This window comes from Alexandromys fortis, unplaced genomic scaffold, assembly GCF_014885135.2.
Source record: "Alexandromys fortis isolate MF-2015 unplaced genomic scaffold, M_Fortis_MF-2015_v1.1 scaffold_155, whole genome shotgun sequence".
Lineage (NCBI taxonomy): Eukaryota > Metazoa > Chordata > Mammalia > Rodentia > Cricetidae > Alexandromys > Alexandromys fortis.
This window is the reverse complement of record NW_026068052.1, coordinates 2952582-2980433: the sequence shown is the minus strand read 5'-3', so window position 1 is coordinate 2980433 and position 27852 is coordinate 2952582. Positions and strand designations below refer to the sequence as shown.

At 43.5% G+C, this 27852-nt stretch overlaps 1 protein-coding gene across 3 annotated transcripts in view; it reads right to left on the bottom strand.

Moving 5' to 3' along the window:
• Ophn1 (oligophrenin 1) overlaps nucleotides 1-27178 on the bottom strand; it is a 326280-nt gene extending 299102 nt beyond the window's left edge. Inside the window, exons 1-3 of one of the 3 annotated variants that reach the window (XM_050119715.1) lie at nucleotides 26850-27177; nucleotides 26494-26558; nucleotides 26200-26372 (exon numbers count right to left, since the gene is read on the bottom strand). In XM_050119715.1, coding sequence (XP_049975672.1) covers nucleotides 26200-26353 — 154 coding nt within the window. In that variant the 5' untranslated portion in view covers nucleotides 26354-26372; nucleotides 26494-26558; nucleotides 26850-27177. Of the gene's footprint in view, nucleotides 1-26199; nucleotides 26373-26493 lie in introns of all 3 variants that reach the window. The other 2 variants (XM_050119716.1, XM_050119714.1) reach the window with 2 other exon arrangements.
• Nucleotides 27179-27852: the final 674 nt, after the last annotated feature.

Genomic DNA, 27852 nt, shown 5'->3' with positions numbered 1-27852 from the left:
CTAATTCAGGGGTGTCCCCCCTTTCCCATGACAAACTGTCATTTGCCTATGGACCACATCTGTCCCCTCCCTATCCAAAGGCATCCTCTGTCTCCCTGGGGCAAATATTCCTCCTGACTTCCCCCAACCCCACACCCACCCATCTCCCTGGTCCTTTCCCCTTCTCCCTTGACCTCTGTCTGTCTTTGTCTCTTCCACCCCTGCAACTCTGTGCCTCTGGGGCAAACATCCCTTCCCCATTTCCCTTGGTTCTTTCCTCCTCTCCCTCATCTTCTATCTGTTTTTGTCTCTTATGCCTTGCCCTTTGTCCCTCTGGGGCAAATAAATCTCTTTTGTGCTGAGAACATCGTCTTGGGGTGTCTTGTGCTGACTTTTAGGTCCTTTCAGACAGAAAACAGATCCAGCAGAGGGAGGGTGTTAAAATAAATGTTAATTTAAAAAATGATTCTTTCACATAAAAACACGATGACTAAAGGCTGAGAAACCCTCAAGATCATACAAGGTGGGGGGAAATGAATTCACTTCTTTTAATGAGCATAAACCAACAGAACTTGAAGAAATATCTTCTTGAGGTTTCAAACAATTGTTTTCAAAGCTAAATTTAGGAATGTTGGGAGCTGGGGGAACAGCTCAGTAAAGTGCTTACTATACAAGAGGACCCGAGTGTGGATCCCCAGCAGTCAGGAGCAAAGCCTGGCACGGCTGGGAATGGTGTAGCTTACTTTTTATGATGTACAAGGACGTAGGGTCAATACTTGTACCTAAAGTGGGTGGAGAGGCATGGTGACCCGTGTCTGTAATCTTAGTATTGGGGAAACAGAGATAAAAGGATCGCCGGGACTTGCTGGCCAATGGTCTAGCTGAATCAGTCAATTCCAAGTTTCTTGTCTCAAAATATAAAGTGGAGAGACACTGAGGAAGGCCTCTGACATCAATCTCTGGCCTACACAGGCAGGACAGATACCCACACCAACACATGAATGTGTATATATGCATGCACACTATACATATGAAATTTAAAAAAGTCAAAACTACAATGAAAAATTAAGCAATGTTATAATTTCATGAGGAAACTCTCTACCCCACGTTATTTCAATTAGAATTATAAGCCTGTTTAAGATGGGATTAGAAGAATTAATATGACATCAAGACACAGAGAAATGAGGACTTCTTAGTATTTTACCACTCGAAATTAATATCACTCTTCCCATAAAGTAATTTTTAATATCATCATCCAATACAAGATATCCAGTTGAGTAGATCCTCAGTCTGAATCAGTCACTTGCCTAGTGCATTTATCAGTTAACTTGCAAACATTTTATGAATTTGGAAGAAAAGGTTAAAATTATGTATTATGTTCTTCAAAAAAATAGAATGGAATTACTGTATGATACCACAATTGTACTTTAGAAATATGCCATAGTACATTTATGCTACTAAACCAAAAACAACAGACAGAATCATTTATTTTAAAAATTTTGGTCAAGCATATTAGTACGTGCCTGCAATCTAATCATTCAGAAGGCAGAAGCAAGAGAATAGAGAGTTCAAGGCCAGCCTTGACTACATAGCAAGACCCTACTCTCAAAAAAAAGGTATATTTTCTAAGAAATCTATTTCTCACAAGTAGACACTGGATAGTATAGTGGTTTACACTTAGAGTCCTAACACTTGGAAGTCTAAGACAAGAGGTTTGCCATGAGTTCATGCACAGCCTTGGCTACATTGTGAATTCTAAATAAGCCTGGACTAAAAGTAAGACCTTGCCTCTAAAAAAAAAAAAAAAAAAACACAAATGAAAAATTTGAGACTCTGTAAAGTCAAAAATAAAGGTACTAAGACTTACTGGGTGTCTGCTGGGTGGTCTGGCCACTTTCAAGATGGCATCTTTTAGCCTGCATCCTGTAGAGGAGCAGAATGCCACGGAAAATACAAGGTCAAGGGGAAGACTTGGGCCATCAAACTCTTTAAACAGTGTTAATCCTGGCCTGGGGACTGAACCCGGAGACCTGAATGCCTCCCCAGAGGCCATACCTCTCAGTCCCGTTGCTTTGGAAATTAAGTGCCACCATATGAATTTTAAAGGACACATTCAGATCATAGCAGGGAAAACTCCCAAAATAAATGACAAATATTTGCACACCATGCTCTTATAGCAGCATTTTCCCCAACAGCAAAAAGGCGGAATATATTAATAAAGAAATACAATTTGGTCTATGCACACAATTCAGCCTTTAAAAGCAATAAAAGTCTAACACGGGTTACAACATCATTGTATGCTAAATGAATCCAGAAGGGAAAATGCTGTACAGCTCCACCTATATGAGATACTTAATTCAGTCAAATTTTTAGTGACTGAAAACAGAATAGCAGCTGTCAGAGGCCGAGGCAGGGAGCAACTGGAAGCAATCGTTTACTGAGGGTAGGTTGAACTTGACACGTTGTAGAGAGTTCTGGAAATTCATCATGTTGATAACTGCACAGCAATGTCAATGTATTTAGTAGCAATGAACCATACACTTGAAAACAGTTCTGACAGCATCGGGGTCTAGGTCAGTAGCATGCACTAGGTGAGTTCCATCCCTATTACTGGGGGGGGGGGCGGATTTAAATGGCTATGATGGTACCTTTTATACTGTATCCATTTTACCACACTTTAAAACTATTTATCAGCGTGGCATAGTGGAATATGCCTATGAGCCCAGCACTCCAAAGGCAAGAAGATCAACTAACCAATGGCAGCCTGAGATATACAGTGAACCCTATCTCAAGACAAACAGAGTGGGGCTTGGTGACACACACCTGTGACGCAAAGCATGGGAGGTGGAGCCGGGAGCATCAAGATTTCAAGGCAACCATCCTTACAAATTCATGAAATCCAGACTAGCCTGGGCTACCATGAGACCCTAACTCAATATACAGAACAACTATTTACCAGACACTATTTAACACAGCCACTTTCCTATCCACATAGGGACTGAAAGTGAAAGACTGTTTCATAACTAAGAAGAATTTGCAAATGGGGGTCCTATCTGAGCTATGTACTTGAGAAAGGGGGAAGTGGAAATTTAGTATGGACTTTCATTTGGAAATGTCTCTTTTCCTGTCCAGTATGACCCTTTTCGATCATTTCTGATAGTAGACTAGGAATGAGTAGCCCTGGTTCAGTAATGCCTTGGCCACTGTACCCCACCACTAGGAAGAGCTGCTGCCAATGACTGTAAGGCAAGCAAGAAGCAAAGGGAAAGACAAACAACCGTCCATCATGGCGAAGTTCCTCCTCTCCAGCTTGTTTAGGTCTAGTGTATGATAGCTCCTGTTTGTGAATCTCTTGTGGGGTTTTTAATGACTTCTATAACAACTAGGGCATCATAAATCATTCAAAAAGAGGCCAGCTTGTGGCTGGAGAGATGGCTCAGAGGTTAAGAGCACTGACTGCTCTTCCAGAGGTCCTGAGTTCAATTCCCAGCAACCACATGACAGCTCACAACCATCTGTAATGAGATCTGGTGTTCTCTTCTGACCTGCAGATGTACATGCAAGCAGAACACTGAATACATAAGAAATAAATAAACCTTTTATTAAAAAAAAAAACAGCAGGCCAGCATCTGTCTTTCCTTTGAAAGGAGTTCTCTGAACATTCATTGTCTGTTAGCCCAGCCCTGTGGCTTTATCAGGAAAAACAACTGCAAGCTAACCAATATCACAGAGCATGCAGGTAGATTCAAGGACTCCATGCTGGGGAAAGTCTCATCCCCTCTACAACTATAGCACACACTAATGCTAATATGCTCTTCCTTCAAGCCAACCCCACCCACCTGGAAAATCCACACCAGGACAGTCTATCCTTCCCTGCATGAACCCAGGGACTTTGGTTCAACTTCAGCTCTGATGCAATAGGCAAAATTTCGATGTGATGTCTTTCCTTTCTTTTCTTCTTGTTCATCTATTCCTGGGTTTATTAGATTATTTTTCTTTAAAGAAAATACCATGACCAGATTGTAACGTCTTCTTTCGTTAACTAAGCGATGTCAGATAAAACAATGCACTTTGAATTGCTACATGGCACTCCCACTGCACTTCTTACCCCACTCTCCTGGTTTAAGGAGAAGCAAGGCATCATCTGGTAAGGGGGAAGGAAGTCCCTCTACCGCATAATGCCCACGAAGTGACCGGAATGGAACGGAAAGCCTAGAAAGGGAAGAATGGTGGACAAGAAGCAAAGCAGACAACCCATTATCAATAAGGCTATGCTGTCTCTGTGAACCCTCCAACGGGCCACTTCACTGTTTGGGGGGGTCTCAATTTGTATGCTAGGAAAAGAAGGTGCTCTAGTGCATCCAAATAAAATAAAGAATGCTGACAACCAGGCACTGTGTTAGGAACATCAACACCCTGAGATTGTCCCCTTTCTCAGCACCATCAGAAGTACCAGAGATGAAGTAGTATACTCACGATGGGGCGGGGTGGGGCGGTGTTAAAGGAAGAAGACACACCAATACCTTATCTGAGAATGAAGCTGACCTGACGTGGTGCCCTAGGAGGGCTCTCTCATCTGTTCCTACTTTACTGTCATTCAAGTATATACAGGGCCCTGTGGCAGGATGATATTCACACGCATGTGCCTTTGCTTGTCACTTCCCAAAATGCACTCTGGAATTTTCAAAGAATGATGTACATAAAACGCCAGCTAAGTTACCAATACAGCCCACTTCAGTTTATGGTATACTTTCTACCATACGTGGAAGCACTTAAATTGCTTAGTAAGAATTTTTAACTATGAAGACAGTTCAACACTGGCAAGGTCCTGGATTCAGTCCGCAGCACTGCAGAGATGTGGGCGGGAGGGTATTATTCTCAACGACATTATCTGATGCATATATTCAATGACCAAAGTTGGCACTACTGCCTCCAGTTTTAACTGAGAAAGCTGAGACCTTGGGAAACTTACAGAAGCGAGGGAGATGTTCCAGTGTGTGACGTGCTTGCCATGCAGGCATGAGGACCTGAGTTTGATCCCTACTACCCATGGAAAGCCCAGCCACAGTGGCACACATCTGTACCCACAGTGCTGGGGGAGAGGGGGGTCAGAGACACAAGGATCCCAGGAGCTCACTGGCCAGCCAGCATAGCCCAACATATGAGGCTTCATCCTCCTCCTCGCCAAGCCCAGGTCTACCTGGGCTATATCAGACTCTGTCTAGAAACAGCAAATGAGTTAGATCCAAAAAAAAAAAAAATGAGCTCCAGGTTCAAGGAAAGATACTGTGTCAAAACAAAAACAAACAAAAAAAAGGTTGGGATCAAGTGAAGGAGAGCAACTGGGGGAGACCCCTAACATGCACACACACAGAAGCATACATACACATATGTGAACACATATTAACACACACGGGGGGAGGGGGTACATAGCTGGCCACAGGTCACCAGGCAAGTTCACATCCCAGGTCTGCAGGCCTCCAAAGGAAATCGTAATGTATGCAAGTTCGTAATGCGAAACCTTGCCAATCTTTCCTGAAAAAGCTTAATTTCCCAGACACCAAATATGCTGAAACTGAAGATTAGAAACGCAACTTCAGCCAAAACCACATCTTCATCTATTTAAATCCCAAATGTCCTATAAGTACATAAAATGACAAAAGTAGAAAACTTAATTAAAACCTCGAAGTTTAAAAGTTAAAAATTTCCAAAGCAAAACAGTTTCTAGTGTTCTCCACATACAGAAATTACTGAAGGGAAAAAAAAACTCTATGTCTTCTCCAGCCCTCAGGCTGTAGAGAAGGCTTGACTAAATGACCTATCCAAACCTCTTCTAAAATCGGTTCATTTCCTATCCTCTCTGCCATGTTCACCAAGGCGAACCTGTGAGAATTCTCTCTGCCATGCTAACCTTTCGAGTCCAGCTCACTCTAGTTTGGTAAAGTTGCCAGAAATAACGTAAGCTGCCATACTTCAAGAAAATGTCCTTACCAAAACCATACCAAAATAACTCCACCGAAAGAAAAATCATACAAACAAACACAAGGAAGAAATAGGAACTTAAGGAAACAGAAAAGTTATCCTCAGCATTCCTTTACTTTAGGCCTGACCAGTTGCAAACAGCCTGTCTGGGCAGTGTACCCTGTGGTGACTTCTGTGCTTCCTGTCTCTCCGCTTTCACTTCTTGGTATATTACATCATGGCTAACTAGAAAGGGAGCTGCTGTCAGCCCCCATTAATGAACCAAAAATTCCCAACCTTATCAAAGAGAGAAAAGAACCCCTGCAGCTTATGACAAAGAGAGAGTGTAATACTGAAACCTTGCCTTTTCTGAGCACAGAGATGCAGGTTGCTTCTTCTGTATCACCTTAGCTGAACAGTTCGTCTCAAAGCTTAAACTTCCAAACAAATAAACATACACAAAAAGACCTTCATAAATGATCCCAAATATCCGAAGACAGATCCTAAGAGGCAAGAGGACTGCAAATTCAAAATGAGCCCAGACTACATAATGCAACTATGCCCAAACAAAAAAAAAAAAAAAAGAGAAAACAGTTTTACACTAGAGAACCACTGCAATTTTGAGTGGGCACTAGGGAAAGCAAAACTCCTAGATCAGAACTGACATGGTGTTATGCCTCGAGGTAGGAACTAGGAAAACAGGGCTTAGGGGCAACACTTTGCTCACTCAAATGGTAAAACAGCTTGGAGTGCCTGCTAAACACCAAGCATTCATACAGTGTGAGGAAGTAGGCTATTTCCAGAACCACTTCCTTGCACACCTCACTACACAACCCAGCTAGCGCCAGACACATTCAAGGAAGGGGGTGCCTTGCCAGACCCAAGGAAGGATAGCCAACTGACTTTGTTCCACTTAGTTCAGTCTTGGGAGGGCTACTGTTAACTCAATGAACTAATTCTGCCATCTGCCATATCAACCACTGATGATATAAAATCAAAGGGTGACCTTATGCGTTAAAATTGTTTGTTTGGTTTTTTTTACAAAAGCACATATTACTTATTATGGGTGGCACATAAGATTTGGACACACGCTGACTCCTGCTTTAGCACAAAGTGAGAAAAAGGACCTCCAGATAAGAAAATGACAACTCTTATCTCCTCTCTTTTATTCTTAGGATTTTCAACGAAGAGCAAAAGAGAAATGATGCAAAGCCAGGAAGTTTCCTTCGGCCACTATCCTCAAAGATAAAAGCTACAGAACATCTCAAAGCTAATGACACGGATGCATTCAACTTCTCGTCACCATCAGAAAACAAGAATCTTCACAGGTTCAATGGGCAGAGCAGGGCTACATTTATCTTGTTTGTTTGGTTGCTTTTCAAGACAGGGTTTCTCTTTGTAGCCCTGGCTGTCCATAAACTATATTTGTAGATCAGACTGGCCTCAAACTCATGGAGATCCTCTGCCTCCCGAGTGCTGGGATTGAAGGTCTGTACCACCACCGCCCGGCTACATTTATCTTTTCTGCCAAGAAGATGACGCTCTTTTATTAAACAATTTTTTTTCTTGATTTTTGAATGTTTGGGGACAGAGTCTCTCCATAGCACTGGTTGGCCTGGAACTCCCTATGTAGCCCAGACTGCCTCCAATTCACAGCAACCCTCTTGTCTCTGCCTCTCTAGTGCTGAAACTCCAGGCATGCACTGCCACACGAAGCTCCTGAGCATCAGGAGATTTTTAGAAAATTATATGCAATGGATTATTATTCATCCATAAAGGACAAAGTGCTACTGTTTGTGACAAAAATTAATGGAACGGGAGGGCCGCAGACTGCATGAAATAAGCCACGTGCAGGAAAACAAACGGCATGTTCTCGCTCATCTGTGAAAGCTAAAAAGTTCACCTCAACATTAAGGGAAAAGGATACTATATCCTGGAGACGGAGAGGGGGTGAGAGGTAGGAGAAAAGAGCAAATCAGATGATGGGCACCAAAATACAGGCAAGGGATTGACTATAACTCACACTAACGTATAAGTTATACGTTATAAAGAACTAGGAGAAAGCACTCAATACCTCCAAATATCAGACACTGTGTGAGACAATAAAGCTCACCCTCAGTGATCAGTGTGTACCCTATCTATGGGATGACCTATCACACACTGTAGCCCATAAATAGGGCTATTACATGTTAATTAAAAAGAAAATTTAAACATCCTTTTATTAACTCTTGCTTGGTTCATCAACTCGGAAGCATGCCATGAGAAACACGAGAGGCACAACTGACCAGAAGTCTCCAGAATAGAAGTTACCAGAGGTCCACACATTAGCAACAGCAGTTCCAAGGTTCCAAGTAGTTCTAAGACAGCTGTTAATTCCTTAAGGATGAAAATCTCCCCCCCCCATCTCCCTCTCCCTCCCCCTCCCTTTCCCCCTCTCCCTCTCCCTCTCCCTCTCAAAATTCTCCTTGGAGAAAAGACCAACCAAGCAAGTGCTGCCTTGCCCAGTGGGCAACTGACTACTTCAATCAGCCAGATCTTGCTGGACTTGTTAGACCTGACCCAAAAGCAACAATTGCTTCAGAAATGATGCCAGGCATAGGCATAGCTAGCACAAAGCTGCCTGGCGCAATGGAAATCCCTATTAATGGGAATCTCCAAAACCATGCCAATTATCCCCCTACTGCCAAGGAAGCAGGAACAGATTAAAGGCGCATGGGTAAGAGAAAGTCCAAAATACCTCTATGGCTTTACCAATATTTATGACCTCTTTGAATGGAAGCTGCCTGTCATGTGGCAGCAGAAGCTCTGAAAGACTTGAAATCAGAGTTTGAAGTGGGGTAGATGAATTGTCAAAGCGAGACACTTGGCTAGGAGAGCAAATGAAAAGCCAAGGCACAATAAGGCAGGGTGCCTGAAAGGCCTCCTGGGGTCTTGCAGGGAAAGGGAACTGGCAGCCTAAAATCCTGATGGGGGGCCAGAAGTGCGGAAGCTAAGGAAAGAGATGGTAGGAGGAGGCCCGGCTCAAGGAGCAGAGGCAGGGGGAGGGTGAAGGCAGACAGGAGCTGAGCAGACACCCAGGAGAGACTAACAGCTACAACAGGACAGAGGCAAAGGTGTTACAAACTGGGACAAGGCCAAACTGCTGATTCCTGACGCAGTGTGACCGAGCAGGAAAAAAAAAAAAAACACTCGGAGGTGGGTGGTCCTTGGACTTCCCACAGGGCAGGGAACCCTGATTGCTCTTTGGGCTGACGAGGGAGGGAGAGGGAAAGGGGAGGCGGCGGTGGGGAAGAGACAGAAATCTTTAATTAATTAATAAAGAAATAAATAAATTTTAAAAAAATGAAAAAAAAAGAAACCAAATTAAGGTTTAGAGCGCAAACTGCTACACTAACCAAACTTTAGTTTCATCATCAGGAAAACGGAGACTTTTGCCTGCTCTGGGTTACTTTACCTCCCCCAAAACATAATGCTTTGCCTGGTCAACTCATGACTGTGAGATCACAGATAAAACTCTGCTGAACTGAAAGATGTGTTTGGTGGTGCTGGTGATAACACCCAGTCATGCATGCTAGGCACATGCTCCACCACTGAGCAACGTTCCAACACTCCGAGGTCCTTATTTTTATGACACCACCTGACAATCAATATAATGGTGTCAAGCAATATATGTTAGTCCCCAACCTTAACCTTTAAACAGTGAAAATGCTCACGTTTCTCTGTAGCTTTGCAGCCTGTCCTGGAACTTGCTCTGCAGACCAGGCTGGCCTTGAACTCACAGAGATCCGCATGTCTCTGCCTCCCAAGATTAAAGCCTTGCCACTGCCAGGCAACTGATTAGTGCAATTTTAGAGATAAACTCAAGTTCAAAAGCATTGGCTTCCTCATCTATGAACTGCAGGTAATAACACTTCCTTCTCAGATTAAGTTGAAGAATGCATTTTAAACGACCTTATCAGAAAGAACATGAAATTACCTTGGTAGGGAGGTGGAGGGAACCTAGGAGTTGGGGGAGAGGAAAAAGAATATAATCAAAATAAATCGTATGAAATTCTCAAAGAATAAATAAAAGTATCATTTAAAGAAAAGACCTTGTGTATTGTAAAGTACTTTGGAAATGGTAGTTTACACTCTGAGCCACAGGCAGGATCACACACATACATACACACACACACGTGTACACACACACAAAACTTTACTTGTTATCTAAGACAAATACTGTTACACTTAAACACTAACTCGACTGTATTAGAATTATTTCTCCCTCACTCACAGATTGAGAATGGTCAGTTACAGAAGAGAAGTTACCTTGATCTTCTATAGCTCCAGGTTCTGGCATGCAAAAAATCAACCAAAAAACCCTACAGCTTTAACTTCAGACTCAAGGCACCTTCCCCTACTCCATTCCAGCATATCTACAAAATGTGTGGTTGTACGCAGGCCCACAACTGGAGGTGCATTCTTGGCTAGAAGCACCCAAGAGACTCTCACAAGGTGCAAATGGTTCTGAAAATAGAAATGCAGTTCCACAAACGGAGGTTGGTGACGAGCAGACACTTCCAGTGTGCACTGTTGTGCACAGAGCAGGGCGATGGGACAGATATTAGGTTCGGTACCGATTCTGTGATTAACTGACTCTAAGATATGTGTTGGCACCCAGTTTCCTCATCTGAAATATGGAAGAGTTTCATGAAACGTCACAAAGGCCCTTTGCACCGTATGCATCTATTTCTGGCAAGATACCACCCATTGGTGAAAAACCAGGGGAAGGGGCATGGTGATACAGGCCTGTAATCCCAGAAGGATTGTGAGTTTTTCAGGAGTGGGTTACCCAGTAAGACATTGTCAGAAAAGGGGGAGGTAACAGGAGGGGAGGGAAGGGGGTAGGAAGGAGAGGGGAAGGAGGAGGGGAGGGGAGGGGAGGGGAGGGGAGGGAAGGGAAGGGAAGGGAAGGGAAGGGAAGGGAAGGGAAGGGAAGGGAAGGGAAGGGAAGGGAAGGGAAGGGGTTCCCAAACAACGGTCCACACATCCCAGCTACTTAAAATGTTAAAGTGGAAGGATCGTTGGAGGACCAGTCTGGGCAATATCGGTGAGGTTCTCATCTCAAAAGAAAAAAAAAAGAAAGAATGAAGATGGTTAAACAGCATATGTTCTCCACAAAGGAAAAGCAAACAAAATGCCAAGAAACCCCAGCTTTCTCTCTCCTTCCATTCTACCAGCAAAACTGTGTAAGCCCTGGCTGGTTAACACACCACTGCCCAGTCTTTCCCCCACCTAGTACCATTCACGGTCACCCCACAGAGCCTGAAAAGTCAGGCGTGCACTACTGAAGGCGACCTCACCAGGTCAACTGAATGGGAGACTGCCATCCTTGGGGTTTCAAGGACAAGAGAAACGCAACGTGTCCACTGTGCAGGGACTCACAACCCCCCTGTGTCTGATTCCTCTGCTCTAAAGAAAATTGTAAGGGGCGAATGTGTAGATAGCACCTCCACGGCCTGTTCCTCAGGGTCCTACTCCGCCTAACAAATTAGAGACGGGTGAATTCAGCACTAGTCTCCTCCAGCGTCCACTGTCACATGCACAGAACCTCACTTCCCAGTCGCAAAGAGAGGCATTTCCACGACAGCCTGGCTCTGGAAAGCAAGCTGGAAGCCGAAGCGTGGCCCTCCTGCTTCTGGGAAGACCTTAATGAAAACCTTTTGGGAAAGAATGGCCTTTCGTGAAGTTCCTAACATGGTGCGGTACTGTTGGGCCTACTGCTTGCCACTTGTGAGAAATTCCATGCCGCCCTAGGACAAAAATAACGTAGGGAGGGGAGAGGAATTTGTCACCCCCATGAGTAATGCCACGCATTTCCCAGTGTATACTACACGCTACACCAAAAGCAGCTGTTTACACTAGGTCAACAGACGAGCAGAGATGGGAGGCTCCACCAGCTCCTACTCTAGACTCCTAGGGAAGGAACAGAAAGGGCAGGTGTCACATCACCAAGTTACATTACCATTTTTTAACAAAGGAAGAAAAGGCCATCAGGTGTTAATTAGGGTGGCGGGAGACTGCTGAACAGGGGAACACCTGATCTCAGCCATGATCCAGGCAAAGAAGAAAGGACAATGTTCCACTAATATGCTATCCTGCTGCCAACTGGGTCATTCCAAACAAGCACACTCCCCGGCACCAATAAAGGGCATCCAAACAGATGTAAGCAAGGTACCTGCTTCAGAGTACAGTGCAGAATGTACCTGGAATGGGAAACCAGGAAATCCCATGCCAGTCCCAAATTGGACTCTAGCTCCTCCTGGTCACAGAAGGAATAATTCTCTCTCTCGGCTTCCTTTTGCCTCGATAAACACCCAATGCTACAGACGTGAATCTTTCAAAACAGCCTTTCAAGTCTGATACAAGGGAGAACCAGAGACATATCTAAGTCTATAAGGTAAGCACTTCTGCTTTTACAAACACAATGGCATTGTATGTTTGCACACAGCTCAAAGTTCCTACTTAGGCACCGTAAAATTCACCCAGTGCACAGCCAAGTGGTTTCAGTATACTCACAAAGCAGTACATCCACCATTATATTGTAATTAAGAAAAGTGCACAACTCCAGACAAGACACTCCTCACCCCTTGGCAGTCACAATACAGTTTAACCCTCCAGCCCTGAGCAAATAGTAGCCTGGTGATACTTTAGCAGGTTGACTTTCTGGAAGGGAATCATAAATAATATGTAGTTTTTATGAATGGCTTTTTATTATATGTTTATTTATCTCTCAATTAATGAACGTTTAAGCTATTTCCCGCTTTTGGTCATTATAAATAATAATTCTGATAGATATAGATAGATAATATAGTACAATTGTTTATTTGTGGGGTGATTGCCTAACCATTGTTGAAGAATTGCAAAAGATTAGCAGCTAAACTTTCTAAATGGCTACAACACGCTATGCACGCCAACAGTAAATAGAAGTTGCAAATTCTCCAATAATGTTTGCCATTTCACCGGACTCAGCTGGTCATGTTTTGTTTCGCTTTATTTTATTTTTCGAGACAGGGTTTCTCTGTGTAACATCCCTGTCTGTCCTGGAACTCACTTTTTAGACCAGCCTGGCTTTGAATTCACTGATATCTACCTGCCTCTGCCTCCCAAGAACTGGGATAAAAGGCATGCACCACTGCCACCCACCCAGCAAAGTCATATTTTTAATGTTTGTCCCTGTCAGTGCTTGTTTTATTTGTATGTTTATTTAGGTATGCATGTGTGTGCATGGGTGCATACATGATACAGCATGCATGTGAAGGCCAGAGGAATATTTACAGGCCGCTGGTCTTTCCTTTCTCCACATTGAGCCCCAGAGATGGAAATCCGGTAGTCAAGCTGGAAGTAAAGTGCCTTCACCACTTGCCTGACCCTGTTTTGCTTTTTCTTTTGCTTTTAATGTGATTGGATGGCCTTGAATTAACTAAGTGACTAAGAATGACCTTGAGTTCCTCACGCTCTTGCTGCAACCTCCTGAGGGCCAGAAGTGCAGGTGTGTGCCAGCATACTTAGCTCCTTTCGTCATTTTTTCAAATTTATTTACTTTTAGTGCATTAGTGTTTTATCTGCATGTATGTCTGTAAATGAATACCAGATCCCCTAGAATTGGAGTTACAGACAGTGGTGAGCTGCCATGTGGATGCTGGGAATTGAACCTGGGTCCCTTGGAAGAACAGACAGTGCTCTTAACCACTGGACCATCTATCCAGCCCCTACTTTTGTCATTTTTAATTGGATTTTTTGTATTTAATTGAATTATAAGCATTATTCCCATACATATACATATATGTGTATAAAACTCAGTGTGTTTGTTTGTGTGTGTGTGTTATCAAACATAACTTTTCAATTTTCCCTTTTTATTGAAGTGCACTAGAAGTTCTAGGCAGGATAGTTGGACTCCAATCTTTTTTTCTGAATAAAATTATTTCTACCACAAAATTTAACTTGTAGAACTCTAACTTACCAATTTTCCCGTTGGTCACCTGGCATCACAAGTAAGAAATCACTGGCTGATTCAAAGCCAAGAAGTTTGAAAACATCACTTACGTTCACGGTTTTACAGTTTTAGTTCTTACTGGGAAGCATCTGATCCACTTCAGTGAGCTTCTGTGTGGTTTAAAGACCCAACAGCATGTTAGTGGATAGCCCGGTGGGCTGACCCCAGCACCATTGGCTGATGCCTTTTCTTTCCACTCACTGATGAAACTCAATCGACCATCAATGTGAGGTTTCCTCCCCCAGTACTGTACTCCACTGACCTCTTAAGCCTTTATCGATGGCAATACCTTCATTAGCACAGCTCAAAAAAAAAAAAAAAACCTAAAGTCAAGTGGGGCAACTTCTCCAATTAAGTTCTTTTTCAAGATTGTTTTGCCTGACATGGGTCCCTCCCCTTCCATGTCAATGTTAAAATGTCCGTGCATTTTGCCTGGTATGATGATGGCTCATCCCTCACATCGCCCAGGAGACTGAGGCAGAGGGACTATCACAAATTCAAAGCCAGCCTATGCCAAATAATCAATTACATGCCAGCTTGGAAAGGTGTAAGACGCTAATGAATTCCAGTAACAAAGCTACTTGGGTCGAGACAGTGTTACATCCATCGATCAGGTGGAATATATTGCCATCATAACAAATTTTGTTGTGTTTTTTTGATACAATATATTCTGATTACGGTTTCCCTTCTCCCAACTCCTCATAGATCCTCCCCACTTCCCCACCTCCCAAAATCCACACCCTTTCCTTCTCTCATTAGAAAATAAAGTCATCCAAAAATTAATAAGAAAATAAGCTACAACAAAAGCAACGCAGAATGGGACAAAACAAAGAAACAACAAAAACAAAGAGTCAAAGAAAAAGCACAGGAAACACATACAGACAGTGAGACACACACACATTCACACACAGAGAAAGCCATCAAAACAAAGTTGGAAAACATAATACATAAGCAAAAGATTTGTAAGGTGAGAAAAGAAATGCCCAGACAAAGTGCTGTGAGACAAAAAAAAAAAAAAAAAAAAAAAAAAAAAACTCCCAAAATACCAGTAAGTTCATTTTGTGTTGCCCATCTACTGCTGGCCTTAAGTATGCTTTGGATATAGTCAGTGAGACTCCACTGGAGAGAATGAATTTTGCCATTGCTAATAGTTCTCAGTTAGAGAGAGCTTCTGGGTTAGGGATAGGGTCTTGGGTCCATCTCCCCTCTCAGCACCGGGATGCCCTCTGGCTTGGCCCTGTACGTACTGCCACAGTCTCTGAGTTCATAAATACATCAGTTCTGTTGTCTCTAGAAGGCCTTGTTTCCTTGGTGTCTTCCATCCCAGAGTAAGCCTTTAACTCACAACCATTCGATCTTCTTCCCCTTCAGTAGATCTTTCATCTCTTTCAGTGATTGGGGGGGGCGGGGCTAGGCCTTGCTCATGCCAGGCAAGCCCTCTTACCACCATACTTTATCCCCAGCTCTCAATGATGTTTTGTAATTTTCAGTGAAAAGGTCATGGACTTCTTTTCAATGTATTTCTAATTAGGTCAGCAAGATGGCTCAGTAAATAAATTTTCATTTGTAAAGATTTTATTCTTTTGGTGTTATTATGAATAATATTTTTCTTAATTCAACTTCGGAACAGTCAACATAGAAAAATGTGACTGATTTTTCTATACTACCTTGCATCCTATAACCCTGCTACACTTAGCGCCTTGAGTAATCCTCTTCAAATTCCCTAGGCTAGTCTACACATCAGTGTTTCTCAACCTGTGGGTCATCACCCCTATGGGGGGGGGGCTGCATATTAGCTATTTATACTACATTCGTAACAGTAGCAAAATTACAGTTATGAAGTGGCCTCGAAGTAATTTTATGGTTGGGGGGGTCACCACAACATGGGGAGCTGTATTAAAGGATCGCAGCATTAGGAGAGTTGAAAAGCACTGCTAGACACAGTACCATGCCCTATGATGACAGACAGCTTTATCATTTTCTCCCATCCAAACGCGTTGTAATTACTTTTCCTGCCCCATCTCCCTGCCTAACTAAAACAATGATATGTCATAGCATACAGGCTGGAACTCTCAATTACTTCTTTCATGTTTTGGATCAAACACTTCCTCAGCCTGACTGCTATAGAACTATCAGTAGCTGTGATGTACCCTGGAGATAGAGCTGTTCCCAGTAAACCAGCTGTGCGAGGTGCCATGGTAAGCAGCCCCGTGAATGAACCTTTCCTAGTCATCCGCAAAGGTGACTAAATACAACAAGGCTCTGGGTATGGGACTTTTTGAGGAGCCACAATCCTATCTTGCCTTCCCAGATGCTGCAAGGCTACCATCGCTATGAAGCTTTAGTTTTCGACACTATCCTAGAGGTAAGGAGGGGGTAATGGGAGGCTACAACACAGCTGTTAGAGGTCACCAGCAACCACATAGTATTTTTGCCTTTAATAGATAACTAGGGTTATTTTGATTCGACCTTGTTGTGCAGGGATGGTGTCCATTTGCTTTTAGGCAGAAGTGGCTTTGGGGGCTTCTTTAGTCTACAATCCATCCAGGGACATTTAAAAATAATAAGCTGGGATCTTGCTATGTAGCCAGGGTTGGCCTCAAACTTAGAGTCCCCAAGTGCTGAGATCACAGGCATGGACTTTGATGCCTGGTCTCATCCAGATATAATGCCGAAGAAAGCTTGTCGCAGAGTAGCTAAGATTTGCCTATAATGGAATACACTCCTAAAGAGACAGAAATTGGAGGAAGTACTGAAATAAGGCTAGACAAACTATCGACACTGCTTGCCTCTAGGGATAAAAATTGGGGAAGTATGACAGAGGTGGAGGAAAGAGAAGCAGGCCATGGAGGCACGTAACCGCAATCTCACCACTTTAGAGACTCAAGTAAGAGAAACAGAAGTCGGATGCCAGGGGCTACAGAGACGGCAAGGCCATTAAAGTGCCAGTCACACAAGCCTGAGGACCTGAGTTCAGATCCCCAGCGCTTACGTAAAAACTAGATGTGGCAGTGTCCACCCATATCACCAGCACTGAAAGGACAGAACCAGAAGGATCCCTCAAAACTGGTGAGCGTCAGGTTCGATGAGAGGCCCTGTCTCAAAAGTAAGGAGGAGGGCAAGTAAGATGGCTCAGTGGACGAACGGACTAGTCATCACCTGGGCCTACACGGTGGAAGGAGAAAATGGACTCCTGCAATTGTCGTCTGATATCCACGCATGCTCTGTGACATGCTTACGCCCACACAGTCATACATAAACACCAAATAAATTAAAATGTAGTAATTTTTAAAAATAAGGTAGCTATGCAAATAAACAACTACATAGCACACACATATGACCTGCACACAGAAAATAAAAAGAAACATTTTAAAAGTAGAAGGCCAGCCTAATCCACACAGTAAGACTTTCTCTCAAAACACCAAAAGGAAGAAGAAAAGATTAATATCTTGTTAAGTACCAAGGCCATTATCACGGTAGTGAAACATAAGTCTGTTGGACTTAGGTACTCTTCCTCCTTGGTTTCTCCTTACCAATAGATAACACATTATCACCATTAAATTCCCTTTCCTTACCCTACAAATCTCAACTTCAAAAGATACGACAGACCATGTATCTCACCCTGAACTTCCTCTTCGTACCCCTTCTCAAAACTGTCTTGACATAAGCAGGTAGATAACTAAATAGTTAATGTGTGCTCCAAGAGGGCAGGGGCTCTAGCATCTTGACTCTCCCTAATCTCTGACACGCAGTAGGTGATTAGAAAATCTATATGGAATTAAATTGAATTCCCTTTACACTGCCCAAGGTTCTAGGACGTAAAGGAAGCCCGGTAATGGCTCACAAGGATCCTCTGGCTGACTAGAAAACTCAGCTTGAGATTTCCAGGGTAATCGCCTGGAAAACTGTGTATCTTTCCAGATCCTCGTGAGCTTTTAGGAAAATTCTCTGGTGCTTGATTAGAGAAACAGATGCCAGATTAAACAAATGGTTTGGGCTATGGCAGAGAGTCATTTTCCTTCACCATCCTTAAGCCTGATTGGAAAACTTCTCTTAATAGGCGAGTCAAGCTAAACCCATTAGCGCCGCAGCACTACGCCTCCACTCCGAATAAAATTATTGCTCACAAACTGCCACTTTTTCCCACCATACTTCCACTACCCTTAGTCCAGCTACTCTACAATGTAGGTCTTCGGAAGCCTTCTAACAGACATGGTAATGCAGCCGCACTGAATCCCACTGAGCGCTTTTACATCTACTAAAAGGCAGTCCTAGCCGGGCAGTGGTGGCGCAGTAGTCCCAGCACTCAAGAGGCAGAGGCAGGTGGATCTCTGTGAGTTCAAGGCCAGCCTGGTCTACAAGAGCTAGTTCCAGGACAGGTTCCAAAGCTACAGAGAAACCCTGTCTCAAAAAACCTAAAAAAAGAAAAAAAAAGAAAAAAAAAGTCCTAAATCATACACCAGTAAATTGATCAATTTATTCTGGGGGGCCTAAAACAACTCGGTATGCTCAGTGGCTCAATGGTGTTACATAAGTATCACTAAGATAATGACAGTTGAACTTGTGAGTAAAAGCATACATTACATCACACTCCCATGTATCATGGCTCTAAACCTACCTCTAAAGAGACTCCCAGCTATTCTGGGCAGAACTGAAAAGCATCAGATTGACATCTCCCTCCAAAAACACTCAACAAGTTCACACTCCAATAAGCCAGTGTAATTCAAGCTGTCTACCCATGACAGATGTTTGGTTTTTCTTGTGGCCTATTCTCCTAGAGTCAAGATGCACTTGCTTGATTTTGGCAGAACCATCTCAGGGAGTTTAACTTTCTGAGTAAAGCAACGGTAACCAAAAAACAGAAGGCAAAATCCAAAAGGAACCCTTGTGATCACTGAGCAGACCTCTAATTCTACAAGTGAGCAAACCTATACTCAAAAGTCAAGGTTTACTCAAGACCACACAGGCTGTTAATAGCAGGCTGGGAAGCGGCCTATCCTTCCAGGAAAGCAATCCATACATAGGCACCCAAGTTGCCGAATTCTGAACTGAAAAGGTACCAAAGGTGACTTTACTGTAAATATGTAAAACTCTTCTCTTCAAATGTATATGAAAGAAAAAAAAGGAATTAACTTTTTTTCTTTCCTTTTTTTTTTTTGTTGTTGTTTGGTTTCTCAAGACAGGGTTTCTCTGTGTAGCCCTGGCTGTCCTGGAACTCACTCTTATACATCAGGCTGGCCTCAAACTCACAGAGATCCTCCTGCCTCTGCCTCCTAAGTGCTGGGATTAAAGGCGTGGGCCACTAATTAACTTTCAAAACAAAAGTGTAGACTGGAAGAAAGTGGTTTTCTTTTAAAATATTAAGACTAAGGTATCAAAATTACACACATTATACTATAACCATCTTATCAACTTCATGTACATTTCTGGTACAGAAAGTGTCTGTGGTGGTCAGATTTATTTTTAACTTGACAGAATCTAGAATCTGCGGGAGATGGCCTCCAGCAAGCCTCTGCTGGGTTATCTTGATTTATCTTGATTAGGTGATTCTGGAAGAGTCCTCTTAACTGTAGGCAGGAGCATCCATGGGCGGGGGATCCAGGACTGTAGGGATGGAGAGGACTGGGCAGCAGCAGCACGCATTCATAATTCATGAAAACTGATGTAAACATGAATTCCGTAGCTCGGGAAATCATTCCTTTTTAAAATTGTTGAACTACAATACACAATGGAAGTTTGGAAGTGAAAGCTACACAGCTATGTAGAAGTCCTACTCCTTCCCCATTTTTATTTCACAGACCACATCTTGTCCATCTAGGATCCTTTGCCATTATACTATACTCCTCCCTTTGCTAAATAGAACACAGTTTCTAGTCTTTGAAAACCTTTCTCCCTGAAAACTGGCACACTCCCTTTCCCAAGCATACAAGAGGTCAAGACTTGTTGGCTAATAAATCTAGATGATTTAGCTCAGGGACTACAATTCATTCAGTCTAGCCTACAGACAACGTTGGATTGTGCTGGAAACACAGCTCAGTGGCAGAGCATCTCTCTAGCATGTGTGAGGCCCTAGGTTCAATTTCTAGCACTGTAAAAAGAAAAAAAAAGTTTTCTTTAGCTAAAACACTAAAGAGAGACTATGTGGGTGGTATGGTACATACCTTTAACCCCAGAACTTAGGAGGCTGAGCAAGAAGATTGCTACAACTTCGAGGCTAGCCTGGATTATATAGCAAGACTCTGTCACACCAAAAAAGAAAGAGGAAAAAAAAACACCAGCAAATGAGCATTTAAAAATCATCAACTAAGATTGGAGGGTGGTGAGACTTGGATTTTCCCCACAGATCCTCCAGACCCACTAACCTCCCCGTTTCCATCGACTTCAACCTTCTCTCTTTTCCTGTGAGCCGGGATCCTTGAATCCACAGTAGACACAACTTATAGCATACCAAAATCAATTCATTTACTAGAAAATGTGAGGTATGGCATTCCAGTCTACCAATAATTATATTAGCTGGATTGCCAGGAAAAGTCCACTTAACCTAAGTAGCTTTACCAAAGGTCTGCAAACTGAAGCTGGTAAAACAAACCCAGTTTACTATTTTTATGTTACCCTCACCCCGGAAGCACTAAAAATGGCTTTCACATTTTAGGGAAGTTTTCTTTTGATTTTTTTTTTAGGCACAGGATCTCTCTGTTACATCCCAGGATATCCTACAATCCATTCCGCCCCAGGTTTGCTTTGAACTCTCAGCTTTCCTGCCTGCATCTCCTGACTGCCGGGTACACATGCCACCACTAGTGATAGTTATAAAGCTTGACAAAATTCCAAGGAATAAAATACCATGACATGAGAAAAGTGTCGGAAAAATCACATTTCCATTTAGTAAGTTTTCCTAGAGTGCTTCTTTCACTGAGGCTGCTTTCAGACAACAGCAGATTAGTTGTGTGTGAACGCACAGTCTTAAAGCCTAAAATATATGTAATATGATATTTTACAGACAAGATGTATTGATCCTGAGCTATATTAAAAATATAATGATACAGGTCTATAATCCCAGCACTCAGGATGCTGAGGTGGGAGAATTTTGACCTTAACGCCTACCTGAGCTACATAGAGAGATCATCTCAAATATTATACTCTAAAGTTGGGTGTGGTTGCTCATTCCTGTATACGCAGCATTCAGGAAACTGGAGCAGGAAGATTATAAAGTTTGAAGTCAGCCTGGGCTACTTAGCATGCTCCAAGAAAGCCTGGGCTACAGAACAAGATCCTGTCTTTTAAAAAAAAAAATGTTAAATGCCACAAAAACAGTCGAGTTTGGTGGCACACCCTTTTAATTCCACCCCTGGAGACAGTGACGAAGAAAGATAATGAAGTCAAGGCCAGCCCAGGATACACAGTGAATTCAAAGTAAGCCTGAGCTACATGAGACCCTGTCTCAAAAAACAGTCAGAAACATTTGTATAGAATGCTAACTTGTTATTCTTGATAAGCTCTCAGTGACTCTTACTAAAATACAGCAAAAACTACACTCCCACCTAACCATTTCCTTTGGCATAGCCTGTCCATAAAGTATAACATCTAAAAAAATTTAATTAAGAATCACTGATAGGCGGGAACAGTTTAATAAATCACAGTGCTGTTAATTCTGGCAAGCTCCAATTCTATTTCTTCCTTTGTTTCCTCTGTCTTCCACCAAGAAATAAGCTCTCTCCCTCTCTCTAATGTCACATACAATCATGTCCACCATCCAACTCTAAAGTTCTCAACTTTAATACCTTATACAGCAGTGATTTCTCCTGTACACATCTCCCTTACTAGGCTCGAAACTTCTTGGGGTCAATATCCACCTGTGACTCACTCTGTGTGTCTAACAGTCATCTGAACAAAGATTAGAACATAGTATGAAAAAAAAAAAGAACATAGTATGCACCCAGGAATTTACTGAATGAATGGTATTTAAAACTATATATAGTCTACATGAAGTGTCTCAGGTTTCTGAGGCCATATAAGCAATGGGCCATATGATTTATACTGAACAATGCCTAGCCTCAGTGTTCAGCAAATATTCACTAACATCAAAAGGCTTTAACCTGTCACCATCAAAAAGGAGAGGCACAGGGATATAGATTAGTAGGAGAAGGCATGTCCAGCATGCATAAGGCCCTATGCTCTATCCTCAGCACACATGCACACACATAAGCATGCACAGAGGGAGGGAGGGAGGGAGGGAGGGAGGGAGGGAGGGAGGGAGGGAGGGAGGGGGGAAGCGAGCAAGGGAGGGGGAAAGGAAGAGAGCAGGGGAGGGGGAGAGGGAGAGTCAGCAAAGGACCACAGAAAAGCAGCCACAGTCTTTATATTTCAGAGGGATAGTGGTTTATTTTCTATTAGCTTAAGTTATAATCGTCATATGCTCCCAAAATTATAAATAAATCACATTTGTGGGGGATCAGGCACCCATCAGAGGAGGCAGCTATTGGAACATCAATTACCTCTGAGCATCAAATTAAATAAACTTAAGTATTTGTGCCAGCTTGCTTTCTGTTGCTGGGATAAAAAACACTGGCCAGAGCAACTTGGGGAGGAAGCAGTCTATTTCTGCTTATAATTCCCAGGTCACAGTCCATCTCTGACGGCAGGAACCTGGAGGCAGGAAGCGAAGCAGAGGATAATGGAAATGACACTGCTTTCTGGCTTGCCTGTTTACATCACCCAGTCAGTACCAACTGCCCAGAGGTGGCACTGCCCACAATGGGCTGGGACCTCCTATATAACAATCAAGAAAATCCCCCGACTGACTTGCTTTCGGACAATCTGATGGAGACAATCCCTCAAGTGGGTTTCCCTCTTCCCAGACAACTCAGGCTGTGTCAAGTTGACAAAAATAAAAACAAAGAAAAAAAAAAAACCTAACCAGCACACAATTCAAACAGGACCACATTTAACACACTAATAGTCACACATACATGTGGCTTAAAGTTTATCCAGAGCTCTATGCAAAAATTACACAGTAAGATAAAGTACTGACATCAGGTTTCACCTGGGTTAACAACAAGAAGGAAAATTACAAGTGAGTTTTGCAGCTCAGTGTGTCATGTCTCAAGGTTTGCAAGAATGCTCGCCATTTGACTTCGTATCCAAATTAGTTAAGTGTCAATCATTGTCCTGCCTTTTATTGCCAGGTTCCAGATGCGAAGATGGATCCATGAGCATGAATACAAAACTAATCACTGAGCTGTGCCCTCATGATGAGGGAATTTTTCCATCAGGATAACAAGGAAAGAGTCTGTTTCCAACTACTTCTATTCGTGTATTTTCTTTCTGAACTTTACTGAAAATTACACCACTCATCAACAGATGTATTAATAACCAAAAGATAGACTATCAACAATGTGCCTGTTTTAGTCATTCCATTTTACAAAACCTTTTAGAATTAATTACCTTGAGCCTGGCGGTGGCGGTGCATGCCTTTAAGCCCAGCACTTGGAAGGCAGAGGCAGGTGGATCTCTGTGAGTTCGAGACCAGCCTGGTCTAAAAACTGAGTTCTAGAACAGGCCCCAAAGCTACAGGGAAACCCTCTCTCAAAAAAAAAAAAAAGAATTAATTTCCTTGAGACTCACAACTACCCCGTGAGGTGGATATAATTACCACCATTACTATAGCATTTTTTTTAAAAAAAAATTTCAGTACTATGGAAGGAATACAGGGTCTTGCACTTGACAGGTAAACATTCTAATACTGAACTTCATGCCCAGCCCACCACCAATTTCATATTGCACAAATTTCCTGTTGTACATTACCATAAAGTTAACCAGTGTTTACTTAATTTGGGATAGTTTCACATTTTTCTTTCCTACGAGATTTTTTTTCTTGATTTTTGAATTACATTTCACAATTGAAATGGTTTTTGCCAGATCCCAAAATGGGGAAGCGCCACAACTGTATCCGAGGTCTTCCAAATCTAATCCCAGTGGGATATTTTCCTCTTTCCTTCACTTAGGAGGAGCACACCTGTTTTGCATCTATCCTACATACCAGGAAAAAGTGGCTGAGCAGTCCCAGCCTGAAAAAGCAGCGTGTGGGGAACAAGGACTTCTGTGATGAAGATGGTAGGAAACAATTCCATCTTTGCCGTTAGCTACTCAAGTATTTCAAAACTGTGGAGCTCAAAGAAAAGTAGTAAGGCACGAGTTAGTCATCTGGGCTCTAATATCTCCCCATCCCATTTTGACTCTGAAATAGAAAAGCAGCACAAATATTAAAGAACCCCTACCCTAGAGCAGCAAAGATTTGAGCCTGCATAGTTGCTCTATCTTCCCACTCTTAGTCTCCGAAATAATAGAAAGGAGAAAACCCACTATTGCCTTTTAATTTGCAAAACATTTGCATGCTTATAAACCAGCACTTGGGAAGCTAAGGCAGAAAGATTAGCAGTTAAAGGCAAGCCCAATCTACATTTTGAGACCCTATCCCCCCCCCAAACCAAGACCTACATATGTAGCTAGTATATGCAAAGATCTGAATGCATTCCCCAGAACTGGAAAGAAGAAAGAAAGAGAGAACGAGAAAAAGAAAGAAAGAAAGAAAGAAAGAAAGAAAGAAAGAAAGAAAGAAAGAAAGGAGAAAGAGACAAACATTTTGCCTTTCCCCGAAATGTTTTACTGAACTGATATTTTTTTTTCTTACACAGCTTAATCACTTGGATATGACTTAGCTGTTCATTTTTAGCACAATTTCAGCTTGCCATACATGTCATTAAAAACTACCTCCTGCCTAGCACTTTTATATTGAGCTTTCTTTGATGGTGACTACTACACCAGGCAGTCCGCAATAAGAAGAAATCTGCAATCCAAACAGTCCCCTTTTCCTTTCACAGAGCCCTCAAGTTTCTATTTCTGTGGCACAACCTCCATATCCTCAACCTCTCAATGAACTCTATTAAGAGGAGACACACCCAAAAAGCCTGGCCTACAAGTCTGCAAGGCTCAGCATTTCAAATATTCCATCTTTAAGGTGCTAACACAAGTTTGCTATTGGCCAGGTGATGCAACAACAAAGCATTAAGTGATCAAACCCAATTAAGGAACTCGAAGGAACAGTTTACAGATTCTGACCAAGAGTGGCCAGACCACCACGAACCAGAACTGCTACAGAGAAATGCTGGCTTGCAGCAGTTCTTGTGGCACCAAAGCGTCTAAGAGTCTCTCCATTGCTGCTTGGCCATAACAGCTTGATACCAGGGTCCACGCAACCTTGACATGGGATGGGGTCGGGGTAAATCCACTCAAAACAAAGTTAAAGGCATAGAGGGACTCCTACAAAACGACTGTACCTTTCACAGTTATCTTTCAGCCAAGGAGAGAAAAAATACTTAATCATCACTTCTTAATCATTACCCTCCATTCTTCTAGGTATATAATTTGACACCGAGGGTTGGCTTCCTTAGACTTTCTTTGGGGATGTTTATTATTCTTTCTTTTTCTTGGAGCCTCCTGACAACCAGCAGAAATCAAAGCCTACACACAGAGGAGGAAAAAACAGTCTCACAGCTGAGGAAACTGTGACCACTGAAAAAGCAAAGCTAGGAAAGGTCCTTTCAATGTAGCAGGCCTCCACCCTACCCCTGTAGTTTACACCCAGGGGATCTGGGCCTCTTGGATCATGAACTTGACAGGGTTTTGTTCACCAATGAAGCAGAATTCAGTAGTATGTGAAGGCAACCAAGAATCTGAAGGGAAGGGTAATTTCTTTAAAGCCCTACAATTTTCTGTAATAACTAGAGGCTAGAACAAAAGTCGTTATAAAGGCGCTCTTAGCCTTAATTCCCAATTCTTTCGGGAGTGCTGGGGTAGTTCCTTGGTCAGCATGGAAGTCACCTTGTACCAGGCAAGGGTGCTGGGCATATCTGACCGGCTGGCAGACTCTCATTTTCAATAAGGAGCTGGTAAGTAAGAGTAACTGCAAAATAAGAGGGCCCCTGTCCGGGCTGCATATTAAGTCTTAGAAGGTTGGGGATACTAAAGGGAAAGGCCCAAAGTTCTGCTTGTCATCACCACTTTCCCCTTCTGGTGACCCCACATCCAAAGGTTTGGAAATCCATCAGATTCAGAGACCTGGTTTGAGAGTCATTGCAGATCCTCCCATCCCCCTGTGGTATGGAAAGGTTTAAAGGCCAGAACCACCTACTCAGGGAAACGGCTCATGGAAGCCTTCCACTTACTTCTCATAGCGCTGATAAGCGCGCTGCCGTCCTTGATCACGTCTTTGATGAATTTATTGGTCCTCTCCAGCTCCTGTTCATAACACTTGAGCCTCTCGCGGAAATCGGGGCTGTCGAGGTAGCAGTCGCTGAACTCCAGCGGGGGATGCCCCATGGTTACGGCAGCGGAGGGACTAGGGGTTAGAGACAAAGAGCAAGAGCATCAGTGGCACAATCAGCAGAATAGACCTAGTGGCTGGCGTTCAGGCTCCACTTTTAGACGACTCAGCCCCACTCCCTTTGGAGGACAGGTACCTGTTCCAATGGAACACTTGGGAGCGCCCGCTGGTGTGTAGCAGGAGCGCGTAGTCCGGTGGTGGCTGCGGGTGACCAGGAATGCTTACCAACGCCTTCTGACGCCGGCAGGGTGCAGCCTAGCGAGCAGCACGCCCCCTGGTCATCGCCTCCCCGAAGCACAGCGCTGAGTCCTGGGCAGCCCAGGGTGGAGGCGGGGAGAGCGCGAATGCGGGGGGCCGCCTCTCTGCGCTCCCAAGCCAACCAGCTGAGGCTTCCTTTCCTGGCTCCCCGAGCGGCGGACCGCGCCTCCCCTCCCCCTTCTTAAAGCCAATGCCACTGCTTCATGCTGGCCTAGCCCCAAGCCCGAGACCGACCGGCAGCACAGGCTCCCTTCAGCTGTCTTCCTCAGGGTCTTCGGGGCTCGTTGCCCACAACTCGGCAACTGCAGAGACCGCCTACTCGTTCCTGGGAGCCGGCAGGCTGCCGGGTTTGGCGCTTAAAGGGTTAAACCCGGCGGCCAAGGAGACGTAGCTTTCCTCCAACAACAGGGCAGCAACAGCGGGAAGAGGAGGGCGACAGCGCGACGCACAATAGCTGTGGTAGCCTGGCGCTTCCCTACGGAAACTGGGGAGCAGTCAGCGCCCTAGGACTCCAGCTGGAAAGCGTGGCGGCCTGGGAGATGTAGTCTTTCCGTTTGCACGTCCCATGACTCCACCCTGCGGTCTCCCACCAACCCTCCAGGGTGGCCGCTTTCCCAGATCTGCTTCCCTAAGCCGGCTCCAGGCACAGAGATCCTACAGGGGCAGGTGTACCGCCCCGGTCCCTGAGGGTGCATGCAAAGTTTCCCTAACTGCCACAAAAACTCAAAAGGATGGATGATAGGAGGCAGTCTCTCTGCAGTATTTGGTTGGACTGTCCTGTCTTTTCGGTCCTCCTTCAACCTTCCTCAGATACACCAACTCTTTTCCTACTTTTCCTGTGTCTCATAGATCATACAGTACAGACACTAATTCTCATTGGTGCCTACTGTAGGGTCTGTGTTAGGGCCAGAACCCCTTGCTGAGGAGACAGAGGCCACCAAGTTTGGACTAAAGGGTATACTGAGCCACACTACAGCCTCCAAGTTGAGATTTTGCTTGCTTGTTTGTTTGGTTGGTTGGTTGGTTTTGGTGGTGGTGATTTGGTTTCTTGAGGTTTTTTTGTTTTTGTTTTGTTTAGCTTTTTTTTTTAATTTCTTTTTTTTATTATTATTATTTTTCTTTTTTTTAAATTTAATTATTAAATATTTCTGTCTCTTCCCCACCTCCGCCTCCCCTTTCCCTCCCCCTCCCCCAATCATGTCCCCCTCCCTCCCTCCCGTCCCGTGGGAAGTCCAAG